At 42.0% G+C, this 24852-nt stretch overlaps 1 protein-coding gene across 1 annotated transcript in view; it reads right to left on the bottom strand.

Annotated features, from left to right (window-relative positions):
* Positions 1-24207, bottom strand: part of CPS1 (carbamoyl-phosphate synthase 1) — a 75875-nt gene extending 51668 nt beyond the window's left edge. Inside the window, exons 1-13 of the mRNA XM_057389812.1 lie at positions 24085-24207; positions 16396-16505; positions 12476-12620; positions 11860-11949; positions 11399-11455; positions 8910-9002; positions 6518-6607; positions 5316-5444; positions 4655-4761; positions 4144-4285; positions 2433-2510; positions 957-1055; positions 204-299 (exon numbers count right to left, since the gene is read on the bottom strand). Coding sequence (XP_057245795.1) covers positions 204-299; positions 957-1055; positions 2433-2510; positions 4144-4285; positions 4655-4761; positions 5316-5444; positions 6518-6607; positions 8910-9002; positions 11399-11455; positions 11860-11949; positions 12476-12620; positions 16396-16505; positions 24085-24207 — 1359 coding nt within the window. The remainder of the gene's footprint in view (positions 1-203; positions 300-956; positions 1056-2432; positions 2511-4143; positions 4286-4654; positions 4762-5315; positions 5445-6517; positions 6608-8909; positions 9003-11398; positions 11456-11859; positions 11950-12475; positions 12621-16395; positions 16506-24084) is intronic.
* Between the last annotated feature and the right edge of the window lie 645 nt (positions 24208-24852).

The raw sequence follows: 24852 nt of genomic DNA, 5'->3' as shown, positions 1-24852 counted from the left end.
CTGTGATGGAAACCCCAAGAACATCTCTTTTTGGAGGATAATTCAGAGTGCTTTAACTCCATCACTCAACCAGCAAGAATGGCTAAATTTCCCTACAGTCATTTATCTTCACCAGTTTCCCTGCCCCAGCTGGACACAGTTGGAGGATCAGTTTAGCTGTGAGAAGGGAAAGATGAGGTTATATTTCCAGAGTGTCTCCTCACCTTCAAGGCTTTCACAGCCTGTGATCCAGAGTAATCAAATTCCCCTGCCTGACCGATTGACAGACCACCAGATCCTAGAATGAGAACTTTGGAGACCTGCAAGTGTCAAATGGCACGAAAAATATCAGTGTACTGGATGTTGAAATGAATGGAGACTCTGCAGCACTGAAAAGCCTTAAATTACAGAACATGTTTTCAAAAGAAAAGTCACTAACAAAATCACCTCAGTTTTACTTGCAGCATTTCTACTGGAATTCTTGCATATATCTCCATCTAGAGAAACATGTGACTCATGGATAGGGCATTACAATAAACGTGTTAATTGTATCATGTGCTTATAGAGAACCATGCCTCAGTTTAGCTGCCCACTAAGTCTAGCTGCCTCTAAGACAGCAAAGTTATACAAAATTCAGCTCACTTTAGGAACTTCAGACTTATTTGTGAAGCAACCAAACRCCAACATTATACTGCTGGTTTAAAATCTCATGGTCAGATTATTCCAGGGCACCTCATTATACTGCTATGAGACTACCTTTCTCGGGAGAACTGTAAAGACAATACATGAAATATCAGAAATTAAAACTCTTTCAAAGAAAGGGATAACACAAGAGATGACTGTGAGATAAACAGCTGTCAGGACTTTTATAAGAAAAGCCTCCTTTGATTTCCATGTGCTATTTTGTGCAGTGAGTTCAGTAGGAATTAATAACTCCCACCCTTAATGACAAGGCCTGAAAATATCAGTACACTGACCTCCACTCTAGAAGCTGTCACTCCAGCCTTGGGAAGAACGGAGGAAAGGGTGGTGCCTTTCCCTCTCTTAACCAGGGAAATAAACGAATCAAATAGGAACTAGAAAAAATAAACACATGTATTTACTGCCAATGTTGAACTAAATATAGACCAAGAGAAGAARGAAAACCCAGGCCAGTTGTGAGCTCATGTAATCAGTTCTGCYCTGCTGCCTTCAGCACTCTGRTTTACACCACCTGAGMAGAGGRATCATTATTTGAAATGTATATAACAACTTTGATATATCTGACAAAACTGCATTCAAGAGAGGTCATAATCAGGAAGAAAACACACATCAATCTTGTCTGTGTGCTCTGCTTCTGTGTGGCTGCCAGTGCAACAAGTGAACGGGCACAAAAGCTAAAACACAGAAGAGCATACACTGAACTAGCTCAGGCAACCATCTGGAAAGGTGCCTGCTGCAGAGCAGGGATCTGAGCAGGAAGAGTTAAATATCAGTTGTGAGAAATCACCACTGGCCTTCCAGAGGAGATCCCAGKGCAGTTGCCAGAAAAGTGGTCTCTGGCCAGGCAGGGAGGGCAGGCAGCAATGATTCCTGTATTGGAATCAGGCAGCGACACCAGTGGGACAGGCTACCCACCTGCCCCACACCTGAGAGGCTTCTGCCACACAGCCCCTGACACTGGCTGGTGCTGGGAATTACCATGGAAGGAGTATGGATGGGTTCTGCAAGCCTATCGGGATAAGAACCGTGTTATCAAACCGAGATTTACTTGCAGGTTGTATAAACATCTTCAAATTAAGATTAAAAGAAGCATTTCTAGGTATTCTTCCATCTTCCTCTCTCAGGAAATGCTAAATAGCTTATTTATGTTCAAACATGCCTCTTCTCCCTTTCACCATCCCCTGATGCTGCTTAGTCATATTCTGTGACTACRCAACCAGTTACAGAATTTGTATGAAGTCACAGATGGGGGATTAAAATTTCATTTCACTTAGGAGAACCAGAGTGAGGAAGTATGAATCCATTTACATAACTCTACAGTAATTATAAAATTTGAAAGTGGAACTAAAGTGTATTAGAAAAGTAATGATTTTATTACAAAGCATCTGGCTAGTATTTTTTACTGTTAAGATAAAATCCTATTCCTTTTGTAATCTCTTTTGCAAGAGATTTGAGCCCAATCCTGCAAAGGYTTAAGCACTTTAGTAACTTCTAACACGGTGATAATGCCACCAGGACTCAATACATACATATCATGTGAATGGAACCACTGATCCAAAGTACTGAGAAGTCAATGCAYCTCTTGCTCCTGATTGTAATCAGACACAAGCCCTATGCATGACTGGGCCCTCTGCTAGGATTCTGACATTTCCAGACCCAAGAATTAGGACCATCACCAACTGATACACCAGCTGATAGATGTATTCACAAGGCCATGTGAAAGTAAGCCAAGATCAGCCCTCATACATTACCTCTGTGTCCCTTGGTCCTGGATTKCCATCTGGGTAGAATTGTGCTGTGAAAATCGATCTGGTCTCATGCATGATTCCCTGCAGGAATTATAGATTCTATTAGAAACCTCCTGACAAGCAACCAAGTGAACAAAAAGCCACACCTTTTCCCTGTAAGTGCTGAAGACCCAAGGACTGATGTGTTTTTCAGAGCTGTCAAATTGACACCCATTTCATTCCCATGCTCTGCTGTCAGCGCTCCAGGGCCTGCACAACCCTCAGCTGTCAGGGGGCATGGTGGACAAAGCACTTTCACTCCAACACCAAACACTGCTAAGCTTTAAGCATCTAACAGAGAAGGTACACTGGGCTCCCTGCAGAGACAATCCTGGGACTGGGAAGAGAAGAAAAACATACCTGGTAAGAAAAGATCACCTGACATAAGGCTGTTACGGAATGAATGGTATAACCATCCCAAGCTGATTGGTTCTGTCATAAGAAAAATGGATTTTGGTCACACTACTGATTTCTATAATTCACTGTAAATGAAGACACAGGGCTTTTATCTCTGCCCTGAGATGGTAAAAGGGACTGACTACTGTGTGGACAAACAACGCGATGAAGGACCTAAACTGAGTTTAGAGACTGTTTCTAGTTTCAGTTGGAACCACGAAGAAATTATTTCTCATCTGAATATAATCTGATAGCAGCAAGAAGCATGATTCCCTGGGACACTGCCCTGTAAGTGCCATTGCTCATGGTCCCTAACACCAGATGGTGATAGAGAAGTTCCTCAAAAGTAAAGAATTCCATCAGTCTGTCACATTCTCCCTGAATGCTCATGTTCCTTCTACTTATATAAAAATACCTTTAAAAATATTCATTCTGTGGCTTGTCAGTATTTGGAAACCTGTGCAGGCCCTGTCCAGCTGTGATGGGTCAGGTCAGCCACAAGAAATGTTTCCTGTTTTTCAAATTGAGGAATGCAAYATGCACACGACAGACTCTCCAGCCCTGATGCTGCTGGTGCATCCCATGCTAAACCAACGTGGTCCCAACCCTTTCTATCTATGAAGGCTTAGGACACTGTTGCTGCTTTGGATCTCACAGAAATGTTTTTTTAGATCATGTGAAAGAGCATCATTCTACTAGATCCAGAAGACTCATGCCCAACGTTAGCACCTTTGTCTCTAAATTTCATCTAACACAAACATGAATGGCCTGGAAATGAAAGGGTTTAGTTTGTCAACACAATGAAAATAAACTCATTTCAAAAATTGAAAAAAACAGCTGTAATTTTTTTTGTATCAATATTTGATAACAACTGTCTATGTTTAGATACCCTTCCATGTTTAGATATCCTTCTGTAAGGATAAACACAGAACCATCAAAACAAAATGGTGACAAGGCTTCCACTGTTGTGGCACAAGTCCGGAGACAATGGTAGCTGAGTGAGCGCCATCGACAATAGGGAAATCATGGAAATTAATACAGCAGCTTTTCAAGGCAAATCATAAAGTCACTGTTGGAATCCAGTGCAGYGGGACTGGTAGAGTGGTGTACCCACCTTACCCTGACTGTAAGGCAAGGCTCCAAGYAAAGTAGATCATCAAATCAACAAATTTAGCCTTGATAATGTGAGACCAAGCTTTCAGGAGGTGAAATAAAGCCACAGGTCTTTCCTCACCTGACACTTCTCTGTGCAGGTATCTGGAATAAAGCACAAACTCACCTCATTTGTTTGGTCACTGGCATTTACAAACAGAGGCTTCCAGCCAGGTGGGAGAGTGGAGCTGTCAATGGCGTAGCCGTGGTTCTGAGCAGTGATGACAGCCTGTCCATTCACTGCATTCAGGACAGGCTGGTTCTGGCCTCTGGAAGAAAAAAATKATCAGAGAAGTGCCAGATGTGTTCAAGTGCCACAGTTAGGAGAATCTGATAACTATGGGGCTATAGATAACAGTTCAATAGTAGCAGTTCAATACTGGCAGCCAATCCAAAAATAATAAATCCTAGGAGAAACTAGGATTCTTCATCCTGATAGCGATCAATTACATCAAACACTGTCAAAACRCGTTCAAAAAAGTAGAGCACGACATGGTAGTTTAAATTAAAGGCAAGGACAATTAAAGGAAGGRGCACTGTTACTGAGATGCCAGCAGCATGGCAGCAGAGAGATCCATAGCTCTTTCCAGTGCTGAGCTCATCTGTCTGGACCCTAGGAAGCAGGAGAGATGATGCACCTGTTGGCCATCTGCATCTTGTAAGAAGTAGCTCCAGCTGCTATTCCAGTTATTAGATGCCCCATGCTAATTCCAAACAAGGGCTCTGGGCGATTGCTCTCCAGGACCTAAAATGAAAAGATTTTCAAGGGATGTTGGAATATCTCCATCCAGCAATTCCAGCATAAACCATGCTAGTTCCCTCACAGACCTAGGACAAAACTGAATGCCAGGAGGGGAACAGCCTAYGGAGGAAAGTTTCCTCCTTTCCTCTGGTTCAGAGGGAAGCCTCAGACCACAGCTAGGGATCAGACTACACAGAGGGGATAAACAACATTGTATTACAACCATTTAGTGTGTGGTATCATTCCAAGTGAGAGATCTGAAATCAGACTGTTCCTTCCTAGGGCCAGAGAGGACCTGAAAGAGTAAAGGGTATTTTAAGGCACTGGTAAGATTATTGTGGTCRTTTTGTTTGCCAAGTATTGTTCTCCAAGGTCTATATAGCCTTGTTGTAACTATTGGTCTGGAGGCAAATCCCACTGGACCAACATGAGGAATATTCCAGGCAGCTGAAATGTCTGAACATTTAGCCCATAACACATTAGTACAACTGTTACTTCAAGCATTTGAAAAAAGGTAAATTAATAAGTATAGTCACCCTATAGTCATTGAACTGTACCTTTCTGACATTCTGAATCACTTCCTGGGCCTTCATGGGATCCCCTGGACCTCCAGAAATTATGAGTCCGTCATAATCCATGCACGTGAAATCATGGTCCCATGGAACCAAATGCACTTCTGCACCTCKCTRAAGAAGAAAAAAAAAMCCAAAAAACAAGTAAGGGAAGAATAAATGAAAGGAAGAGAGAAACAAATGAATTATCAGGAGGTTCTCCCTATGCTTTCATGTCCCAGAGCTTGACTTTGTATCTCAGTCATCAGTTATCTCCTTTGACCAGGATGAGGCTTCTCTCCACTATCTGACCATATCACGTTCACAAAACTGGTGGACTCAGCATCTTTGAGCACTGTTTGACAAGTTACTCTGAAATTCACTAATGAGGTCAAAACTTACCAAAGGACAGTGTGAATGTACACATGGAACATATGTTCACTTTTACACAGTGCATTYATCCTAACTGCTAAATTAGGCTTCACAGCCCTGTTCTATAACATGCCAGAYGTAGTTCTGAACATCAAAACTGAGACAAACATCCACATTAATTAAAAAATGGAATCAGGGAAATCTAGAGAATATGAGGACACTACATTCCCTCTTCCTGTGTGGCTAAAGAAGCAAGAACTGCTACATCACTCTGCTAAAAACAGGAAAAGATTTTCAGAGAATTCTGGAATCAAAGAGTAACTCACGACCTCATGACCATGAGGTCATCAGGTCCAATCCTGCTGAAAGCAGGGGTAATTTCCACTTTAAGGCAGGTTGCTGCCACAGGCCTGGGGCCACCTTGTTTTTAATATCTTCATGGATTAACATTCCACAAATACTCTGGGTTTGTTTGAGCCGTACACCATCCTCATTGCATTCTCTCACACACACTTATTTATTACTAACATGGYTGGGTTGACCTTCCTTTGTTGTCCTTTAGAGAAGTTGAACCTCATCTTTTGAAAACTCATTTTCTGGGRTCCTTCCCATGGCTAACAGGCTGCTGTACAGGTCCCCTTACTTATCCCCTCAATACAGTATACCAAGTGCAAAAAACACCTCCCAGTCCATAAAMATCATCCTAAAAATTGAACCTCACTTTAGAAAGGCTGCTAACTTGAGAATGGTGTCCAGGTGGAAGGAAGCCTCATGAGTACAGGCGAGGCCTTTGCCAAAGCAAAAGAACTGCCAAGGRATATCAAATATTGACCTACCTTCACTAGCAGACGGATAACGTTGTGCTTCAACCCACAGTCAACAGCTACAACTTTAATCGGATTCCCTCTGCCATAAACCTTGATTTCCTATAAAAAGACAGACCATGCTGTAAATAACAAATCACACCCTATCTCCAAAACAGGGAAGATGTGGTCAGTAGAGTAACTTTTCACCAACATGCAGCAACTGGTACTTAATCAATTTATGTGGAAATCTCCAAGAACACTGCAGACATTAGTGCTTCCTTCATCTTTCYGTGAAAGCAGAAGTTATAATGCTCTTTTATATACTGTTGATTACAGCAGCAATGCAATTCGTAAGCAATCACTTGTTTCCATAGCTAATGACAAGCTTTTTTTTCCAGTGTGTCACCTCATTAGCAGTGAACCAAAAAGCCAGTTCTCACAGATTATTGCCACCCAAGAGACAAAGGCCAGATAASCAGTTAGAGATTTTCAGATGAAGTGCAGTCATCTTGCTGATGCCAGGGGAGCAAGGCTGACTTGTCCCATGCGTATGGGCAAGAGTGCATCTAGACAGAAACTAGAATGGCAGCTGAATCAGAGAACTGTTCAMATATATTCCTTCTGAAACCAGAGGATTTCCCTCACCTGTGTTTAAGTCTGAAAGGATTATGTGGGAAGACTGCAAACCAGTGGTCAGGGAGAGTAAGAACTGCTGTACTAGCACTGACACCAAAAACAGTATGTGGAGCTTCTTGTGTGGAGAGATGTGACCTTTTAGCCTGGAGGGGTTAAATACTTCTCATCTGCTCTGCAACCCTGACAATCACATGCTCCAAAAAAGTCACCAACAAGATTCACTGCAGAATACTGGCAGCTTTCTACATTCCCTGCCCTGGATAGGGAATTTTATTATATCACTTGCACTTAAAGAATGTGGTGGAGGGGGTAGAATATAATAAGAAAATCAATCACTCGTGGTGTAAAATAGATAAGCAGATTCCTGATCATACTGTATGCTGATTTACATGAAAATCACCATTCGGCAACAAATAAGTAATCATGTCTAGTAATTACCAACATTATAAACAGCTTATCTCATTTACAACTTTATTTGTGATGTTGTTTTTAAGACTATAAAATGAAGTTATAATCATAACAAGACCASCAAAACACTGTTAATTTTATTATATCTCCCTTAAAGAAGCTATTTTGAGCACCTTTACAGTAATTCTTCATAAGTAATTGCAGAGTTTAGCATCAGCAAACTTCCCTRTTTCTGAGATTCTGCACACACTTGCACCATGCAATCCTGAGATCACAAACTCAGTAAGCCATTGCCATTCTTCTGTGTAGCGACAAGGCCTTGACTCAAAATACCGTGGAGGCATTGGCATGAATTGGGGAGATCTGCCAAGGTGAGATTTGCAAGGTAGCTTTTGTATTTCCGGCATACCAGTTACTACTGTAAATTCAAGCCTGGATGGAAAGTGCTTCAAACTCCCACTTGCTTGCCAGCCAGAATATTCAGGACTGCTTTTCACCCATGCCATTAACACTCCAGCTTGTGTGCAGAAGAGTACACAAGCAACYATTTGCAGAGTTCACCCAGAGCCTCACTGATCTTGAAGGAGCAGCAAACACTGTAGCAAGCATGGAATTTGCTAAAGGGTCTCATACAATCAGTTGTCACTTCAGTCAATGGGATTAAGAATTCAGGGAACTGTTTATCCTCCAATTAAATCCCTAAAGGGGCCACAATTTAAGAGGTTAGCCCTTGCGCTGGTACATGAATCGTTACTATTTTTAGTATGGGCCTGGTTTCCTGCATCCTGTGATTTCTAACATTCTTCTCAGCTGGTAGTTGAACATGGTTGCCATGCCCAGCTATCAGAGTAAAAACTTCACTGCTGGTATGTTCAGCTCTAAGGGCATAGCAGCTAAATCCAGTAATACTAGATCCATGGGATTCCTAATTTGGTCTGGTTTTGATATCTAGAAATCTCTCCTGGAATTACCCCAACAAAATTATGCCTGAACACAGATTATCAAATATTATTGTCATGTCTCCTGAATTTTTTTACAAGGAAAACAACTGTTCTTTTTATTAAATCTTTTTACRTTTGAAAATGTCCACCACATACCAGGTCTAACTGTATCCACAATACCTCTCTGTCTTTGTAACTGATCACTGCGTGGTTCACACACATAATCAGCTCAGCTCAATCCATATTTTATCTCCAACACTGTACCTAAGGAGCACCAGGGATATTGAGAGAACAGTCCATCWACGGTCTGGAAAGGTACATGGTTTAGAAAGCATCCCCATATAGTTTGTTYAGAAAAACTGGTTAATCCCCAGGGTAAATGGGGAGCAGTTACTTCCTGGAGTGTATAGACCTGATACTATGGAAGAACTTCTCACCTTTGTTGAAACATCTGCAATTAAGTTTTGCTTATTTGGATCTGCAAACTCCACAGGTTGACCTTCAAATTCAATCTTCCCAAGTACTGTGCCCTGTGGAAATGCACCAGAAAAAAAACAAAGCATGAGCAAAAGAGAAGCCGGGAACACTAGGACAAGGTATTGTCAAGCACAGCAACTGGACCAGGTGTATAAAGATAGTTTCTTGGCAATTTATAACCATTTTTAGCATTTTCAGAAGTCTATGAGCCTTCCTTGGTATCAAAAATCTGTTTAAATCCCTTCATTCAAGGAAGAGACATTATCAGCAGTAAAATTTGTTAATAGGARTTCTGACAAGCTGTGCTGTGACATAAAATTGAGTTGTCTTCCAAGAAGATCAGAATTCAGATCTCCACATACCTGTTGTGTGTGGATCTGGGAGTAATCTACAAAGTGRTTTGAAGCTTTTTTGATTTTGGAAACCCACTGTGAGGTTTTCAGCTGCCTCCTGTGGATAGCTAAAAGGGAGCAGAACTGGTGCAAGGCGAGCTATGTAGGAGGCAGGTCAGCACAGCTGTATTCTGAATAAACAGTTAAAAACAAAAATCACCTCCAGCAAGTCSTACTCTATATTGCTGTTACCACCAGGCAGAAGCTAGGACACTTGTTCTGCCAGCAGTATACCCTTCTTCTCATTATAGTTCTCAGTGGAAAAAAAACGCCCTGCTTTTGCTTTGCCCCACTCCTGGAGTAAGCAGAATTAATCTAATCTAGGGTTAACCTCTTCTCAACATGGGGATGTGGTGTGCATTGCAGAACTTTTCAAGCATGGAAGGAGAAAGTAAAACACAGGAAGTCAATATTTTGTGATAAATTTATCACATCCCACTTTCATGATCAAACATGTTAAACTCAGCATGCTCTGTGGATATTACACTAGTATTCACATTGGGATTGCTCCTTGGGTTTAGTGATTCTCCTTTGAGATATTTCCCTGATTTCCCACAACTGAAGTATCCTTGCTCTTTCCCTTGGGCAAGTAATGGCCAATATCTTGCACTGCCATGCACAGGAATAAGGGCAAGTTTTAAGGAGAGAGTTTTGCTCCTAGCAGTGGCTGACATCCTACGTCTTCCTGAGCAGCACCCTGCGCCAAAAGCTGCTCCTTGCTGCTTCAAATGAAGCAGACCTGAGAGGATCATCATCTTCAACAAGTCCAATTCTTGGGAACCAGGGTGCTGAGTGGTGCTTGAGAGCCATGATTCTGAGTGCCACCAAGCTGTGAGTTCCATAAATGCTGATGACAAAGCTCTAAAGCCCTAGTTCTCAGCCAAATGGTGCCTTGCAATTACCTTTGGTCCCATTTAACAAGACATTGTTCATTCCTGTATTTATTGCAAGAAAGCCCTGTTGTCACCTCCAATTTTTCAAGAGACATGGAGAGAAAAACTAAGAAAATTTTTTGCAACCTGAGAAAACTGGGTGAAAAAGTGACATTATGCACTATGTTAAAAGCCATACACAATACCACTCAAAGTCATGGTACAATGTTACTTACTAGCATATACTGCTAAGTTACTGGACAAACCCTGAAAGTATTTAATTTGCATTAAAGGAACAGTGATCTTCTATAGCTTAAGAAAGCAGAAAACATATCGCTATTTTCTATTGTATTAAATTGCACTTGTATGCTATAAATAATAGCAGGACAATGCCAAATCTTCCTATAAGAATTCCTTTCTACAAATATTTCTCTCTTCAAGCCCATTCATTCCTGTTTTGCTCTGTGGAATGAAAGGGGACATGGGGTTGGGCTGCAGACTGCAAATTGACCACCTAAAGAAAAGAGCAGCGTCAAATAACCCATTGGAAAAGAGCCTCCAAGGCACATTTCCATTCAGACTGGCTTTGATCTCTGTTTCAGTCAGTGTGAAGTGTACCTTCACATTAACCTTCATTCAGTAACATAATCGTACTCACGTCCTTCAATTGTCAGCTCTTGAAAAACAGAGAAAAGTAATGACTATGGAAAATAACAGCAGGCATCAACCAAAGAAAATCAGGAATACAGCTTAGATGATGTAGGCATTCCTTTGTCTCAGAGGAGCAGGAGAATTTCCACTGATCAAAGATTCAATGGCACTGTCTGTGAAGTAATATCCACAATACTTGACAGACTTGTTGCTCTGTTTGACATTTACGGAGTTAACATGTACTTGATACTACTACCTGTTGTTCCTGACACYACCTGAGGCCTTTCATTTGCATCACCTTGTGCTGGCTCACTTATTTAGGACAGGAAACTCAGCACAGAGCCAGGGAGAGGGGGCTCCTTGGGATCAGAGCATCACCCTGCAGTACAGAAGCCTTTGGAAGAGTATATGGATCCGAGCAGCATCTGAAGTCAAGGCAGCCCTGCAGCACCATGAACTCTGTGTTTCCTGAACCTGGAAAGGGCCCAGAATTAGCAAAGTTAATGCAACTGGATCAAGGGAAAAATATCATACCTTGTCACGAATTAATTTGGACAGCATTCTCGTATCGATCCCATACAGTGCAGGCACCTGAAGAAAACCCAAGGATCAGTTAGAGAAAAAGCAGCTAAAATGGAAAGAAGACAGCAGCCAAATAACTTTGATGAAAAGAACATGTCAAAGAAYCATAGAATGGTTTGGGTTGGCAGACACCTTAAAGCTCATCTCTTTCCAACCCCYTGCCATGGACAGGGACACCTTTCACTAGACTAGATTGCTCAGAGTCCCATCCAGCCYGACTTTTTGTGAGGAGCTCAGGATCTCAGCAGCAATCTTACTAAGGCTGTCTCACTGCAGTTCTTCACTTCTACTCCTTATTTCCATTCATAAACTGCTGAGTAGTTCWAATCCTGTTTCTGCACTAAAAAGCAMAAAWWAAARGSYYMMCYTTYCMWYYMSRWYARKYYYTGTGYAGTTATCTCTAGATTGCTTACCTGTTCTTCTTGCARCCACTCTCCCAGGCTCCTAGTAGCCTGCCAGTGGCTGTACTCATTGCTATAATCCAGCACCAGCAAACCTGAAACCTGTAGAGAAAAGAAATGTCATTTTGCACTGTAGGATCACTTTGTACATACCCTGTACCTTCAATTTTCACTCTTCATTCACCATAAACCATATTGTAGACAGACTTCAGGCTATCTCATGACTATACCTGGGCATTTTGACTTAGGAAATCCATAGAAGAATGTGGCTTGGTAACCAAAGCTGCAAATTGCACTGAGCTGAGAGAACACCTCTTGTTTAAAGAAAGAAAATGGAAACTTAAGACAAGACAAAATGTTTTATATAAGAAAACTTTTCACTTTTAAGTAACATCTCATTTCACAAGTCAGCTCMATTTTTCAATGGAGTTTATGTATAAAAAAGTCATTTCACCTCARAAGAAATACTTTCAGAAGGCACATGGCTTGGTACAGAAATAAAATGGAGTATCTTTTGCCATCATTCCTCCAAATGACAATATCCAGAGGAAGAAAAAGAAAGGTTGAGTATCTCTGATTTCTTCTGTGTGGGAGCCAGTGAACTCTATGCACACACTCCCACAATTACCTTGATCCCATCAGACTCCAGAAATCTCCTGAGGCCCATTTCATCCAAAGCAGCCGTGTCAGGCACTCCACCATTCCCAACTATGGGGTTAGCTAGGGTAAGAATYTGTCCTTTGTAGCTGGGATCTGTCAAGGCTTCAGTGTATCTAGATAAAGAAACAGTAGAAGAAAAGTACATTGGTCTGGAGTCAAAAGGAAAAGATCCAGTGAAAAGAAGACAGGTCTGAATTCCTATATGACAAAAAGACAGAAATGGTATTCATGTGAAGATATTCTCAGAAAAAAAGCAAACATCTGTGACTAAACCTTGACTTTGCCACCTGTGATTAAAMATTTGACATGGAGAACAAGGAAAGACTCTGGCTTCTCATGTTTCATTTAAGAAAAGTACAGAAGCTATCAACRAACTCAGAGTCCTTGTGATTTAACRTAAGAAGCAAGRAGGGAGARGGCAGGGAGATCTCAGCCCTGCTGTGCCCTTCCCTCCACGCACTGCCAGAGCTTCCTCTTCTCAGTGGCAACAGAAGGCTCCAACTGAAAAGCCAGCCCACAACACAGTTGTTTGCCCAGGTTTCATCCCTTCCTCACACTTGAGCTTGCAGGTCTTGAGATGTTCAGGGCTGTAACKGCTCTTTTTGTGGTGGAGCACATATACAAGTCTTTGGGATTCCTCTTTACTACTYTGAGTCCTTCTCTCCTATCTGCTCTGTCAACAAGCCCTGTCATGGTCCCACTTTTGCAGTTTCTCCCAGCAGAGGCCTGGTCTCTCTTCTAGGAAATCTCTATGTTCCTACCCAAAAAGCACCATTCATTTCACCCAACAAGACTCCTAAGTTCTTGGAAGCTGTTTTGTGTATCCCTGAAGAAGGCTAGTTGAAGACCATGTTTTGGCATTCAGCATTCCACTTCTAGTCAAAAGGCGCTGAAGAATTTCTGGTCAGCAAGGACAGATCTAAAAGCATGTTGGAACATTCTTCTGCAACAGAAGGCCAAACCTAGGACTCCATAAAGTATTGGCTCTGGACCTAGTAGATTCAGTCACACTTTCAACCACAAACAGGGGGTATATTTGATCTAATACTCCTATACTTCAGCTTCAAAGTGAAGTCCTTCACTTCTCCCTTGTACTGCAGCATACTGTTACAGCAATCCGTTAAAAAAGCTGCTGGTTTTCAACCTAAAAGTAAATGCAATTTAGCAACAGATGAAGATATTCGTGCAAATATTGAGCTAAATGCATAAAGACACTTCAGGATKAATCTGCCCTATACAAAATATAATTTATTATTTTCAGTATTGTTTAAATAATATTTAATTGGCAACTCCAGCCATCTACCAGATATCAGCCAGTCGCAAGAGACATTTTTATGGAATACCAGACTTATTGCCAGAAGATTAATTGTCAAACATTGGGATACTCTTCACGAAAGTGGGAATGGYTGCTAGCAGATACAGAAAACACAGCACACCAGCCAGCTCTGAGAAATGACACGTCAAATGAACAATGGCCAGGAAATATTTTCAGGTAAGCCTCTTCTGCTGCTCAAATCTATATTTGCTGCTGCAGGTAACCAACYACACAAAGTGCAACATGATCCCAGAACTGTAGTAAGTACCAGGTGTATGGCAAGCACTCACTTGGTGTTGCTCTCTCCTTATGAGCTAATTGGTTATGCTTCAAAAAGACTCCTTGTTACTGATAAAGCTAATGTAATTAACCTTTACATGTCATTTGTAATCAGCAAACAAGGACAGAGGTCTGGGTGGAGGGTACAGGCAGARCTCAGCACAAACAATACCCTTTAAGCAGGAAAAATGCCATGTGGAGCACAGAGAAGCAGATGGAAACACGAGCTCCAAACATGTCTGATCCTTGCTGTGCCTGCCCAAAGGTCTGCCTGATTTCAGTAAATTCCTGTCAACCTGTTCTCTCACCAGAATATCTTGGGAAACACATACAGACTTACTGGAAGTGAATGCCTTTCTGGAGTCTTTTCAAACATGGGATGTTTTATGGGTTGTAATTCTTCTTTCTTAACTGGAAATCTCCTTTTTTCTATTCCTATACAGATGGCTGCAACAGTAGGTTTATTTTTTCAGCAAATGTTTCTGCAAAGTYCATCCTCATRCTTTTCTATCAAAAATTCAACATTTCACCCACAAAAGAGTGCTCTCTGCCTTTTATTTCAGAGTAATATGACAACATTTCAGCCATCTTCAGCTACTTCAAGCCTGAGAACTGTTTGCACATAAAGTGTTTTGTCTCCCATTTCTCTGACCTGAATGAGAAGGTGGGAGTCCAGATGGGGAGAAATGGTGCAGAGCAGCCTGTTAGTCACCCCAGSACAGAGCCCATGCTGACCCCACTCAGCACTAGAAACMTCCACTYCACAGARAGCAGRTCTGAGGCYTATCAGTACCCCCTACACTAACCTYTTGCTCACTGTASTGACACACTGCTGCRTRCCCCAGCAGCCTGGGCACCTCCTTCATGCAGGCAGGGAGAAGGGAGACACCTGGTTTCCTCTGGATACACAGCTCTTGATCTTTGTGATCAGGAGCAGCAGGCACAGCTACAGGACTCCTTTCAATGGATAGCAACCCCTGGAATGGTAAGAAATCTGCCACTTTTATACTCTGCAATTCTTGTCTTCCATTTCATGCAAACTCTGGTCTTCCATTTCACTGAATCAATCAAGGTCATCTTCTGCAGAGGGAGCTCTGAAGATACCACCTTCTATTCTGAACGTTCTCTCAATGCCCATATGCTCCCCAGCACAGAAGAGATCTCTCTGTCACAGCATCCTCTCCAAATGATTAGACAATGAGCAAACACAACTTCTACTGCCACAGTAACATGTGGAGAGGAAATTAATTCCTCGTGTCCTCCTTGACTTTTGTGATGTGCCAAGATTTATTGCCCATAATCTATCAATGAAAAGAGAACTCTGGTGCCCTCCATCATTCTGTTCAGTATTAAACAGTGGTTTGTTGACAGGTATATTAACACAGCCAGTAATTAGTGCTGTCAAAATATTTAAATAATTGTCTCCTAATGCAAAACTCTGCAAACTGATTCCCCTTGGCAGAAATTTAACAGTCTAACCAATGATAAATTCAAAAACTCATCCTGTGAGTACTGAGTTCTCCAAAAGAGAGCAGAATTTGGGGAACACAATACAGATGAGCAAAGACAGCTATGAGTGACAGGAGAAGAAGCTAAAGCGTCAACAACTTCAGAACAACTTAGCTTCCAAAGGACATGTCCCTGTCTTTACCAAAAGCCTCATTCCTCTGTCCAGAGTCCCTCTGCCCAGGCTGTCCAACAAAAGCACTGGCAGCATTTGGCTGCCATCCTAATWCAGCCATAGGYTTTTACCACTCAATYGGACAGAGAATYGTGCYAGGTTAGGCATGAATYTGATCCYATCATTTAGCTGGAAAGGRYACAGAGTGTAAAAGCCTCCTTACCYGTGGCATGACCCAAAAAATKACATAAGGGATGGGTCATGAAGGTGACAAACGTGGGGTTTAAAAATTTTGTACTCAGAAGCCAAGTTCCATTACCAAGAAGGCTGCAGATGCTTCAAACCTCTAAAGTTGATCTGGGCAATGGAGGGAAAACAGATTGCTCCTCTGCTCTGACTCAGTAACTCAGTAGGAAGTGATCAAGAACCCTGTGTATCCCATTATCATCATTAGTTAGATCAGTCTTCAAAGGTGCTTATCACCAGAAATACTTTGACAAGAGGCCTGCCTGAGATCTCTTCATTAATTTTCCAYCTCTGAACTACAATGTAGCCTTATATAGAAAATTACCTGCTTGGATCAGGACCCTACCAGCTTGGAAAATGCAGCTTCCACACATCAAAAAGCTTCCAAGAAGTATTGATGCTTACATGTCATTTGCCTTTGCCTTACCCAGAGAGCCCYGTGTTGAACACGACTTCCCCTGCGGTGGAGGTTGGATAGCCGAAAGAATAGCCCTTCATCTTTGTCCCATCTTCCAGCACCAAGTTCGCTGTCTGTGCCTAGAGAAAGCCACATGGAGAGACTCAAACACAGGAGGAAAAGGCTTGATGTTTATGCTGGTGATACCTGGGATACCTGCCTTTCATGCTTCACAGTGTAAGCACTGCTGCCCTTCTCCCATTCCCTGCTGCCGAGATACCATCTCTTTTACTAGTCTGATGCCGTTTTTCTTTCTGACACTTAGGAAACATTTTTATTCTAATGAGTTGGCAAACCTCACTACAAGCAGAGCATGTGCTGCTATTACTGTGGGATCACCYTTCCCTATCCCTTAGTTCATTTCTTCCACATATTAGATCTTGCAATTTAACAACATCATAACCCTATAGGGAAAGGATCACTTGCCTCCTGAATGTTTGCTCAAGACCTGCTGCTGACTCTGCTGGCTGTCACCCAGCTCTTACCTTTGACAGGTGCCYAACTTCTGCTGCAAATATACAGCACGGGCTCTAAAAATGTGTGTGTTTAGCTGGACTGGTGTCTGACAGCAAAAATCAAAATACCAGTCTATTCTGCTGTAGGACACAAAACCAGAGAAACTCATGGATCAGATGGACCTTCATGGTCTCAGTTACCTCAGGGATACATATACATTTTCCTAGAAGAAGCAGCTATGAAACAAGCAGCCTACAGGAAAATATAGCTCTTCCAGAGAGTATTTAGCAGAACTGAGTCTCACACTAACTGTGGGATTCCTTTTAGGCTTCACCACTGTTTTAYAGCCAGTGCAAATGGGACAGAGTGAGTTTTACAGAAGTCCTTAAGAGATTCATTGCCACAATAGGCCTTTCCACATAATAAGACTAAATGTATCACCCTTTTTGGCCCCACTTGGAAATGAAACCTTTCTTACCCTGTCACAGCACTGGATGGGAAACCACTGGAGARCACCACATTCTAATAAATAAATAATGACTATATGGTGCAGCAGAAATGACAGAATGAGTTGGGAGTCCCTCAGTCAGCAGGATCACTGGTGACATGCAGGGGAAGACAAAGAGTAAGCAAAGCTGTAAATAGATTTGCCAATGGATTCTGGGTTTAAAAGAATTTGGACARTGAGTTTTCAGGACCCTGAAAAACCTTCACTTCTGGAAGGCAAGCACAGCTTCTCCTGGGTACAGGCAGAGTGACCAGTAGTGCAAAAATCCCAGTGGTCTGTGCTACAGGAAATRTATGAAGCGTGTTCACAGGGAGCAGCTCTCACCATGATTTAGCTTCATACTGGCTTCTTTTATAGAACTATTCCTCTTACTGGGATTTTTGAAAGAAAAATCAAGATCAATTTTCTGCATAAAGGAGCCAGGAGAGTTACTTTCCATTAGCGGTAGATCAGATAAAAAATCACAGCAAGGAGAAATTTCGTTCTCAGTATTGAACATTTTGTAACCATCATGACAAACATTCATCTAGATCCCCTCTACAGTTACAAATACCACACAGATCAATTACAACGTACTGCAAAACACACTAAAAAGCAAACTATACTGCCAAGTAATTGAATTCTGTACATCTGGGATGCTTTTAGCCTTGCCATTTTTTCCTCATTAATGTGAAACATCTAGTGATTCTCCAAAGGTTTAGCCATAATTTTCTGAACCTTCCCACACCATTGGACTATTTAGTCAGCAAGATCAAAATCTCCTCCCTCCCAGTTACAGACAGCATTTTTGTGGCTAAATCCCCTAAGTTTAAACCAAATTAAAATGGCAGGTTTTTGGGCTCCCCAGTCTCCCTGCACCTTTCACTGCAGAAACCTGGCAGAATCCTTCAAGAAACAAAGTCCACAATGGTGGAATGAGCAGAAAATTTAAGACTCATCAGAGTGCTGAAGGCCAAACCCCAGAACAATCACTGTGAGCTTTAGAGTCTCACCCTCACTAAAGTACTTGATAGGAATCTGCACAGCCTTCCTCCCACCACAGCCCACCTCCCTTCTACACTAGACAGCACAGACATAATTACTGTTGAACAGAGGCCTCTATTATACTATTAGAGACCCTACACAGTGTTTCAACTAATGCAGAAGAATGTCCCTGAGCAATCATAATCTGCCTGCAAGTTCAGCTATAGCAGGGGATAGATGTTCAAATGTTTCTCTCCCTTCTTGATTTATTATTCTTAATTAAGTGATTGGTTCATTGAACATTCTCAAAGCAATTATTTTTGTTTACATTTCCAGTGGAGGWATTATCATATCCCTAAGCTGCCAGCCTACCTTGTTTTTTCAGTTTTGTTTTTAAGGTGAAAAGTAATTTAAAGGCTATAGAGAAGGCAGGCTATAGAGAAGGCCCGTTGGCTCAATCAGAGATCAGTTGGGAGAGATATTCTCTTTCAAAAAAAGAACAAGAAAGAAAAAATATCCCCTTCTGTGAAGTCCTTTTTGTCTTCACCCTTCTCAGAAGCATCCCCACATAACCTCAAATAAATCTCTGGTGTAATCTCAACTAAAATGTTTCTGCCACACACCCCTAATGTGAGATATGCCATTTGCAATCTGATTCCTTCTTCCTTCATTTCGGCAGCTTTACCTTTAGCAGAGGGCCCTATGCTCTAGAGAGGCTGCAGTACTCTTTAAGAACTTTGAGGATGGAGATGGCTAACAGAAAAGGACCTGCTGTTGATGTAGATTTTGTGCATTTTGTCAAAGCAACTAGTTCAGGTCCCACTTCACTAAGCAATTCACACATCAAGTAAAGAAAACATTGAAACAGTTAAAAGAAAAAAAAGTCAACCTCGTAGAGAAGTATGAAATCAGATGAAACTATTTCCAGTTAGTTCCCTGCTTGGCAGCCCTTCCCATCGAAAAAGTGGATAATAAAGGTCATCAAAATCTCAAATTATCTACAGTATAATTTGCTTTTCRAAGTATGTCTTCTATAAACTCCTTTACTGGAAATTGAAGGGGTACATTTCCCTCTTCTTCCCTCACAGYCAAGTAAGTCCAGTTCTTCTCTTCCAGTCTGTCTTGGCAAGGTGAAGCTGAACCCTGAGCTGCTGAAGGACTCTCTTCCCAACAGTAGCAGTTCACTAAGTTCCCCCAATCTCTATGGCCTGGGAACAGGCCTCCTTTTATGTCTCCTTCACCTCCAAAAAGAGGATTGGAGTAGTTTGTGACTCATATTTAACCTTTAATCCATGTCTCTGCTTCCYTTGCAGTCACTTTCCCAGTTTCTTTCCAGCTGTCCTAAATACATTTGAAGAATACTTTCACAGTAATCGGAAATAGTTTCTAAAGTGAGCTCTCAAAAATTTTTTCTTCACCTCCCTGTCATTCCTGACTACATTTGTAGCTCATTCCTGGTGGTTTTTATGGCTCTCCCAATCCTTTCCTTACGGAGCCAGCTATACTGACTGTACTGTTAAAAGCCACCTGTTTAATACTCGTACTACTTTTACATCCCTATTTAACTACATTGGCCTCAGAAGTGCATTAAATGACAAGAAATTCAAGCTGCAATCTCTCTGCCCATTCTTGAATTTTAAAGAAGCTTGATTAGCCTGAAACTGCTGATGCTAAATAGCCCTACAGAGAGCCTCAGGGGTCTCTAGTCTGCTCTCTGTGCCCCTCTCTCACTTAGGGATGCCCRTCTTTTCTTTAGAACTGAAGGATGTGATGTATTAGGGAAATATGGACCTGTGAGCCCCCACAATCGTGTTTCCCCACATAGGTTGGGTTTAACTGGACAAGATAAAGACTTGGAATTATTATTATTAGGCATTCTGCTATAACTACCACCTCTCCCTCATGCTAATACTTAACTTACATATGTTAGAGGTTTTCACTGTATTTTTTTTTATGTTTCCTAAAATCTCCCAGTGAGAAAAAGCAATAAGGGCAACAAGATGCTCATTTAAGCTAGCAATAATGGAAGAATTGRATTTTTACCTAATACTGCCATTAGTCCACACATTGCATCATGTATCATAGAWTGTCCTGAGTTGGAAAGGATCCACAAGGATCATCCACAAGTCCATCCAACTCCWGTCTCTCCACAGGACAGCCCCAARAATCCCACCATGTGCCTGAGARTGTTGTGCAAATATTTCTTGAACTCTGGCATGCTTGGGGCCATGACTTTAATTACTTTGTATTTCACTCTTTCCCCAAATTTCTCATAAATACCTCTAATGCTGATTGGAACACCATGGCCAGTCATGCATCACTGCTTGGTCACTTGCCTCACAACTACACYTAACTTCCATGCTCTGATGCAAAGCTATGCAATAGGTTGGCTTTTTAGGATGACTCCTCCTTAAATTTTTTCTTCAGACATCCTGCTTTACTGCTTGCACATATATATTAGAAAGCCTCTTTCATTTTTGTTTCTGCATGTCCCACAGAAAAGTCGTGTATAAGTCTGTCACTGCCAGCAAGCAAAATTCCAGGACCAGGAAAGGTTTAAGTTTTTGTATTCAATATTCTGAATCAAACAGAATCCCAAGAACCCTGTAGAGCTGGCTTTAAAATCTGAGCTGAGTTCTGAAGAGCCACAGACTTCTTACTCTCCATTCATTCTGACATCACAAAATCCTGCAGGCATTGAACTCAAGTCATTAAGTTTCAAAACGAAACACCTTTCCCTACTGTGAGTGTCAAGGCAGAAGGTGTCACATAATAACTGTCTGGGGCTGTTTGGTGAACACAGCATCTTGTGCTAAGTCAGGTAGTCACAGTGCAAGTACAAATCTTCCACTAGACCCAGATCTTCAGATGCACAGCAGGTCTTGGCTGCTCTGCAATAGATCCTGTCATACACTTTGAAACAGAAAAAGAGCTCAATCCGTTCTGAACAACCTTGGCTGCTTTTGCAGTTTCTGGGACTAAGATTAAAATAGCTTCCAAGGGTTTCACCTGGCAATGCTCTCTTAACAGGTATTTATTCTTCTTGTCCTCAGCAGTGGTGGTGTTTACTTTAAGCAATCACCCTTTAGCTTTACAGCACAGATAAATAGACACTGGAATAACTGGTACTGTAAGACCATCAGAGTAGGGAATCAACTTTTCATGAGCGTGAAACTTCTTAACTGGATGCCTCAGCATTATAAAATGTGACCTTTTAGGTCTGGTACTGTGCAATCCTTGAATGGCTGACAAAATATGTATGTAACATGWTCAATCTGCCATTGAAGATGCTAAACCCAAAATTCAAATGCTAACCCATCAGTATAAAAATGCATCCGACCCAGCCTACCAGCTGTGACTACCTGAATTTAACTCTGGATGTGTAAAGAAAGAGAGTGTCTTGACATCAARCTGGATCAGCAATCCTAATCATGTGCTACAAGGATTTACCAGTGGAAGATGCMTTTTCCTGCAGCAGACTGATAACCACAGACTGAAGTGTGTTTGAATTACTTYCCTGTACATAACAGTGTCCAGCTGCTGTGCTCTATAGAGCATGGCAGAAATAACTGAACCAGCTCCAAAAAGCAAGAGAGGTATCACAAACAACAGAGACAAGCAAGGAGGCCCAGCAGAACTCTTAAGCCCTGCATTGTTGGCTTGACAGTTTCTAAAACCCTTGTGAAGCTGAGTGTACCTGCATGGACTCCTGTTCCACAAGGCACAGCATGAGCAGCCTGATGCTACAGGCCATCCCAACCAGGCAGCCAAACATGAATCTTGCCCTTCTGTCCCCTAGACATCCTGACATTTGYCAACAGCACCTCTTAGTGCATTCACAGGTTCCACTCACCCAGAAATACCATCAATAATATTTTCTCCGTTTTCTTCCATCCTTTTTCAATCTGAAGCACAAACCCATAAAGAAGAGATTGTTCAAAACTGCTGCAATTTGCCTTATCACACCAAGAGAAAATGTTTAACCCACTGATGAGATTTCAAAATVAAACAAAAGAAGCCAGCACCTGCCCTGGAATATGTGAGAAGACAGCACTGCCCCAGCTGAGGGCTCTGACATAATTTTATTGCGCAGTAGGTATCAAACCAACGTAGTTCTTCATGTCTGAAGAACAACCAAGGAATTTGCTCCTCATGCCAGAGCCCTAGTTCCTCTTCAAATGGTGCAGCTGTGAAAACTGGTAACCACTGGTAACCAAAATGTTACTATTTTCATTACAAAGAGAAGTAACTTCCTCCCAAGCCAAAGTCTTGACTCTCAAGTCTTGACTCTCAAAGTCCGGCAGGATTAATCTGCTGGAAGGAAGATTACTGAGCTGTGTTTTAGGACACTGACCAAGGTACCAACCAGTTCATGCTGTGCACTGTGCAGTAGGGGAAGAGAGGTCAAGCAGCAAGGACTTTAGTTCACCAGTTCACCACGAGAGCTCTGTTTCTAAATGCAGGTGAGATAAAGATAATCTGGGAACTCACATGCTGAACCAAGGCATATAAACAGGAATACTTCTTGCCTTATCCAGTATTCCTCTGTGGCCAGTTTTTGTTTYAWAARTGTCATAGAAGCATAGAACAGTTTGGRTTGGAAGGGACCTTAAAGATCACTGCATTCCAATCCCCTGCCTTGGKCAGAGACACTTTCCACTGGAAGGCTGCTCARAGCCCTGTCCAACCTGGCCTTCAACACCTCCAGGGATGGGAAAGCCACAGCTTCTCTAGGCAAACTCTTTCCAGTGCTTCACCACCTTCACAGTAAAGAATTGTTTGTTAGTAYCTAAYATAAACCTACTCCTTTTCAGTTTKAATCTATTCCCCGCCYTTGTCCTATCAAATAATGGGTCTGTTGCCAGGAGCTCAGAGAAGTCCTGAAAAATCAGTGRCTGTGGGACAGGTAAGAGAAATCTGAGTCCTCAGTGTACAGAAATGATACTGATTAGCCCTCTAGACGACCCTGCCAGGTAAGGCAGCACCTGAAGCTCAAAGCTCTCATTGCTCTTCTCTACCACCCTCTGAAACACCTCTCCTTCAGTTACTAGTTCTATTGCTCTGCTCATTCAACTCAACACAATTGCAAAAGTGCCTTTTCAATGCAAAGTGCATCCTAACTGAACTCACACAGCACTTCAGTGCAACAGAACTCACACTCCCATTTCACCCATGTACTCCAGCTCCCACAGCAAAGAACACTAGAAAGCTTGGGAAGTCTTCTAAGTGGTGCAGCCTCAGTAAATCAAGAGCTGATACACTGATGCATTCACAAGAGTCATYTACCTCTCCAATTAATCTCAGAGCCATTGTGGTTTCTAATACATTGAAAATGGATTCTGTATGGATCCAATAGGATTAATGGCATGCCTCAAGTAATACATAATTTAAAATATCCAGCCAATTCATGCTTATATGGAGTGAAAGATCTCTTCTGTTAGCTTACAGTCCTATAGAAATGTAGGCTCTTTCTAAAGAAAATACCATCTAAAAATGAACTAAAACTCTGAAATTCTACCTTTTGGTGTAATTTACCCTATAATTTCCATCCCCGACTAGACAAAAAGTGTGTTTGCTTAGCTAATAAAACCATTTAGCCAAGCAAACCCCTTGCTTAGGGTTCAGACAAATCTGCTCTGATTCACATCTCTAGGCAAGTCCTGTTATCTGCAGCATGTTATCTCTGCATGCCAAACACATCTATTAAAGCACAGTAGTTCAGTCACTGTTACCTTGACGCTCAACAGTCTGGTACCTGTCCTTGAGAAACTCCAGTGATCARCAGACACATTGCAAAACTTCAATCTGCCTTTCAAAGTCTTCGCCACTTTGCAAGCTGTCAAAATTCTTGTCATCTTGAAAGCCGCCGATGGGTAACTAAAGTTTAAAGAACGCAAGAGAAAACGAAAATCTGCTTATATGTATTTTTTCAAGATTTGGTGCTAGCAATATGCTCTCATAGATCATAGGGGAGGAGAACAGAGGCACAGCAGGCACGCTGGACTGACTGTAGAGCACTGCCCTCCACCTTCCCATTTATTCTGCCATTAAAAGTCCCAGGTGCAGCTCCACCTCCTCCCACCCCTTCTCAGAGCAGTGCTTGTTTAGACACCCTTGCAACACTTCTCCTCAGRCTAGTCTCTGAGCATTGTCACAGGGGGTGCAACACGGGCCAGACACCATGTGGAAGACAGCAAGACCTGCAAGAGAAATCACCCCAAGAATACAAGAGCATGTAGTGACAGGACAAGAGGGAGYGGGTTCAAACTGAAAAAGAGTAGGTTTAGATTAAATATTAGGAAGGAATTCTTGCCTGCAAGCATGGTGAGGCCCTGACACAGGCTGCCCAGAGAAGCTGTGGCTGCCTCATCCCTGGAGGTGTTGAAGGYCACATTGGTCAGGGCTTGGAGGAACCTGCTCTAGTGGAAGGTGCCCTTGCCCATGGCATGGSGTGGAACTGGAAGATCTTCAATGTCCCCTTCCARCCCAAACCATTCTAT

This window comes from Malurus melanocephalus, unplaced genomic scaffold, assembly GCF_030028575.1.
Source record: "Malurus melanocephalus ecotype Western Australia unplaced genomic scaffold, MMel_1.1 scaffold_20, whole genome shotgun sequence".
Classification (NCBI taxonomy): Eukaryota; Metazoa; Chordata; class Aves; order Passeriformes; family Maluridae; genus Malurus; species Malurus melanocephalus.
This window is presented reverse-complemented; position numbering and strand designations above follow the sequence as displayed.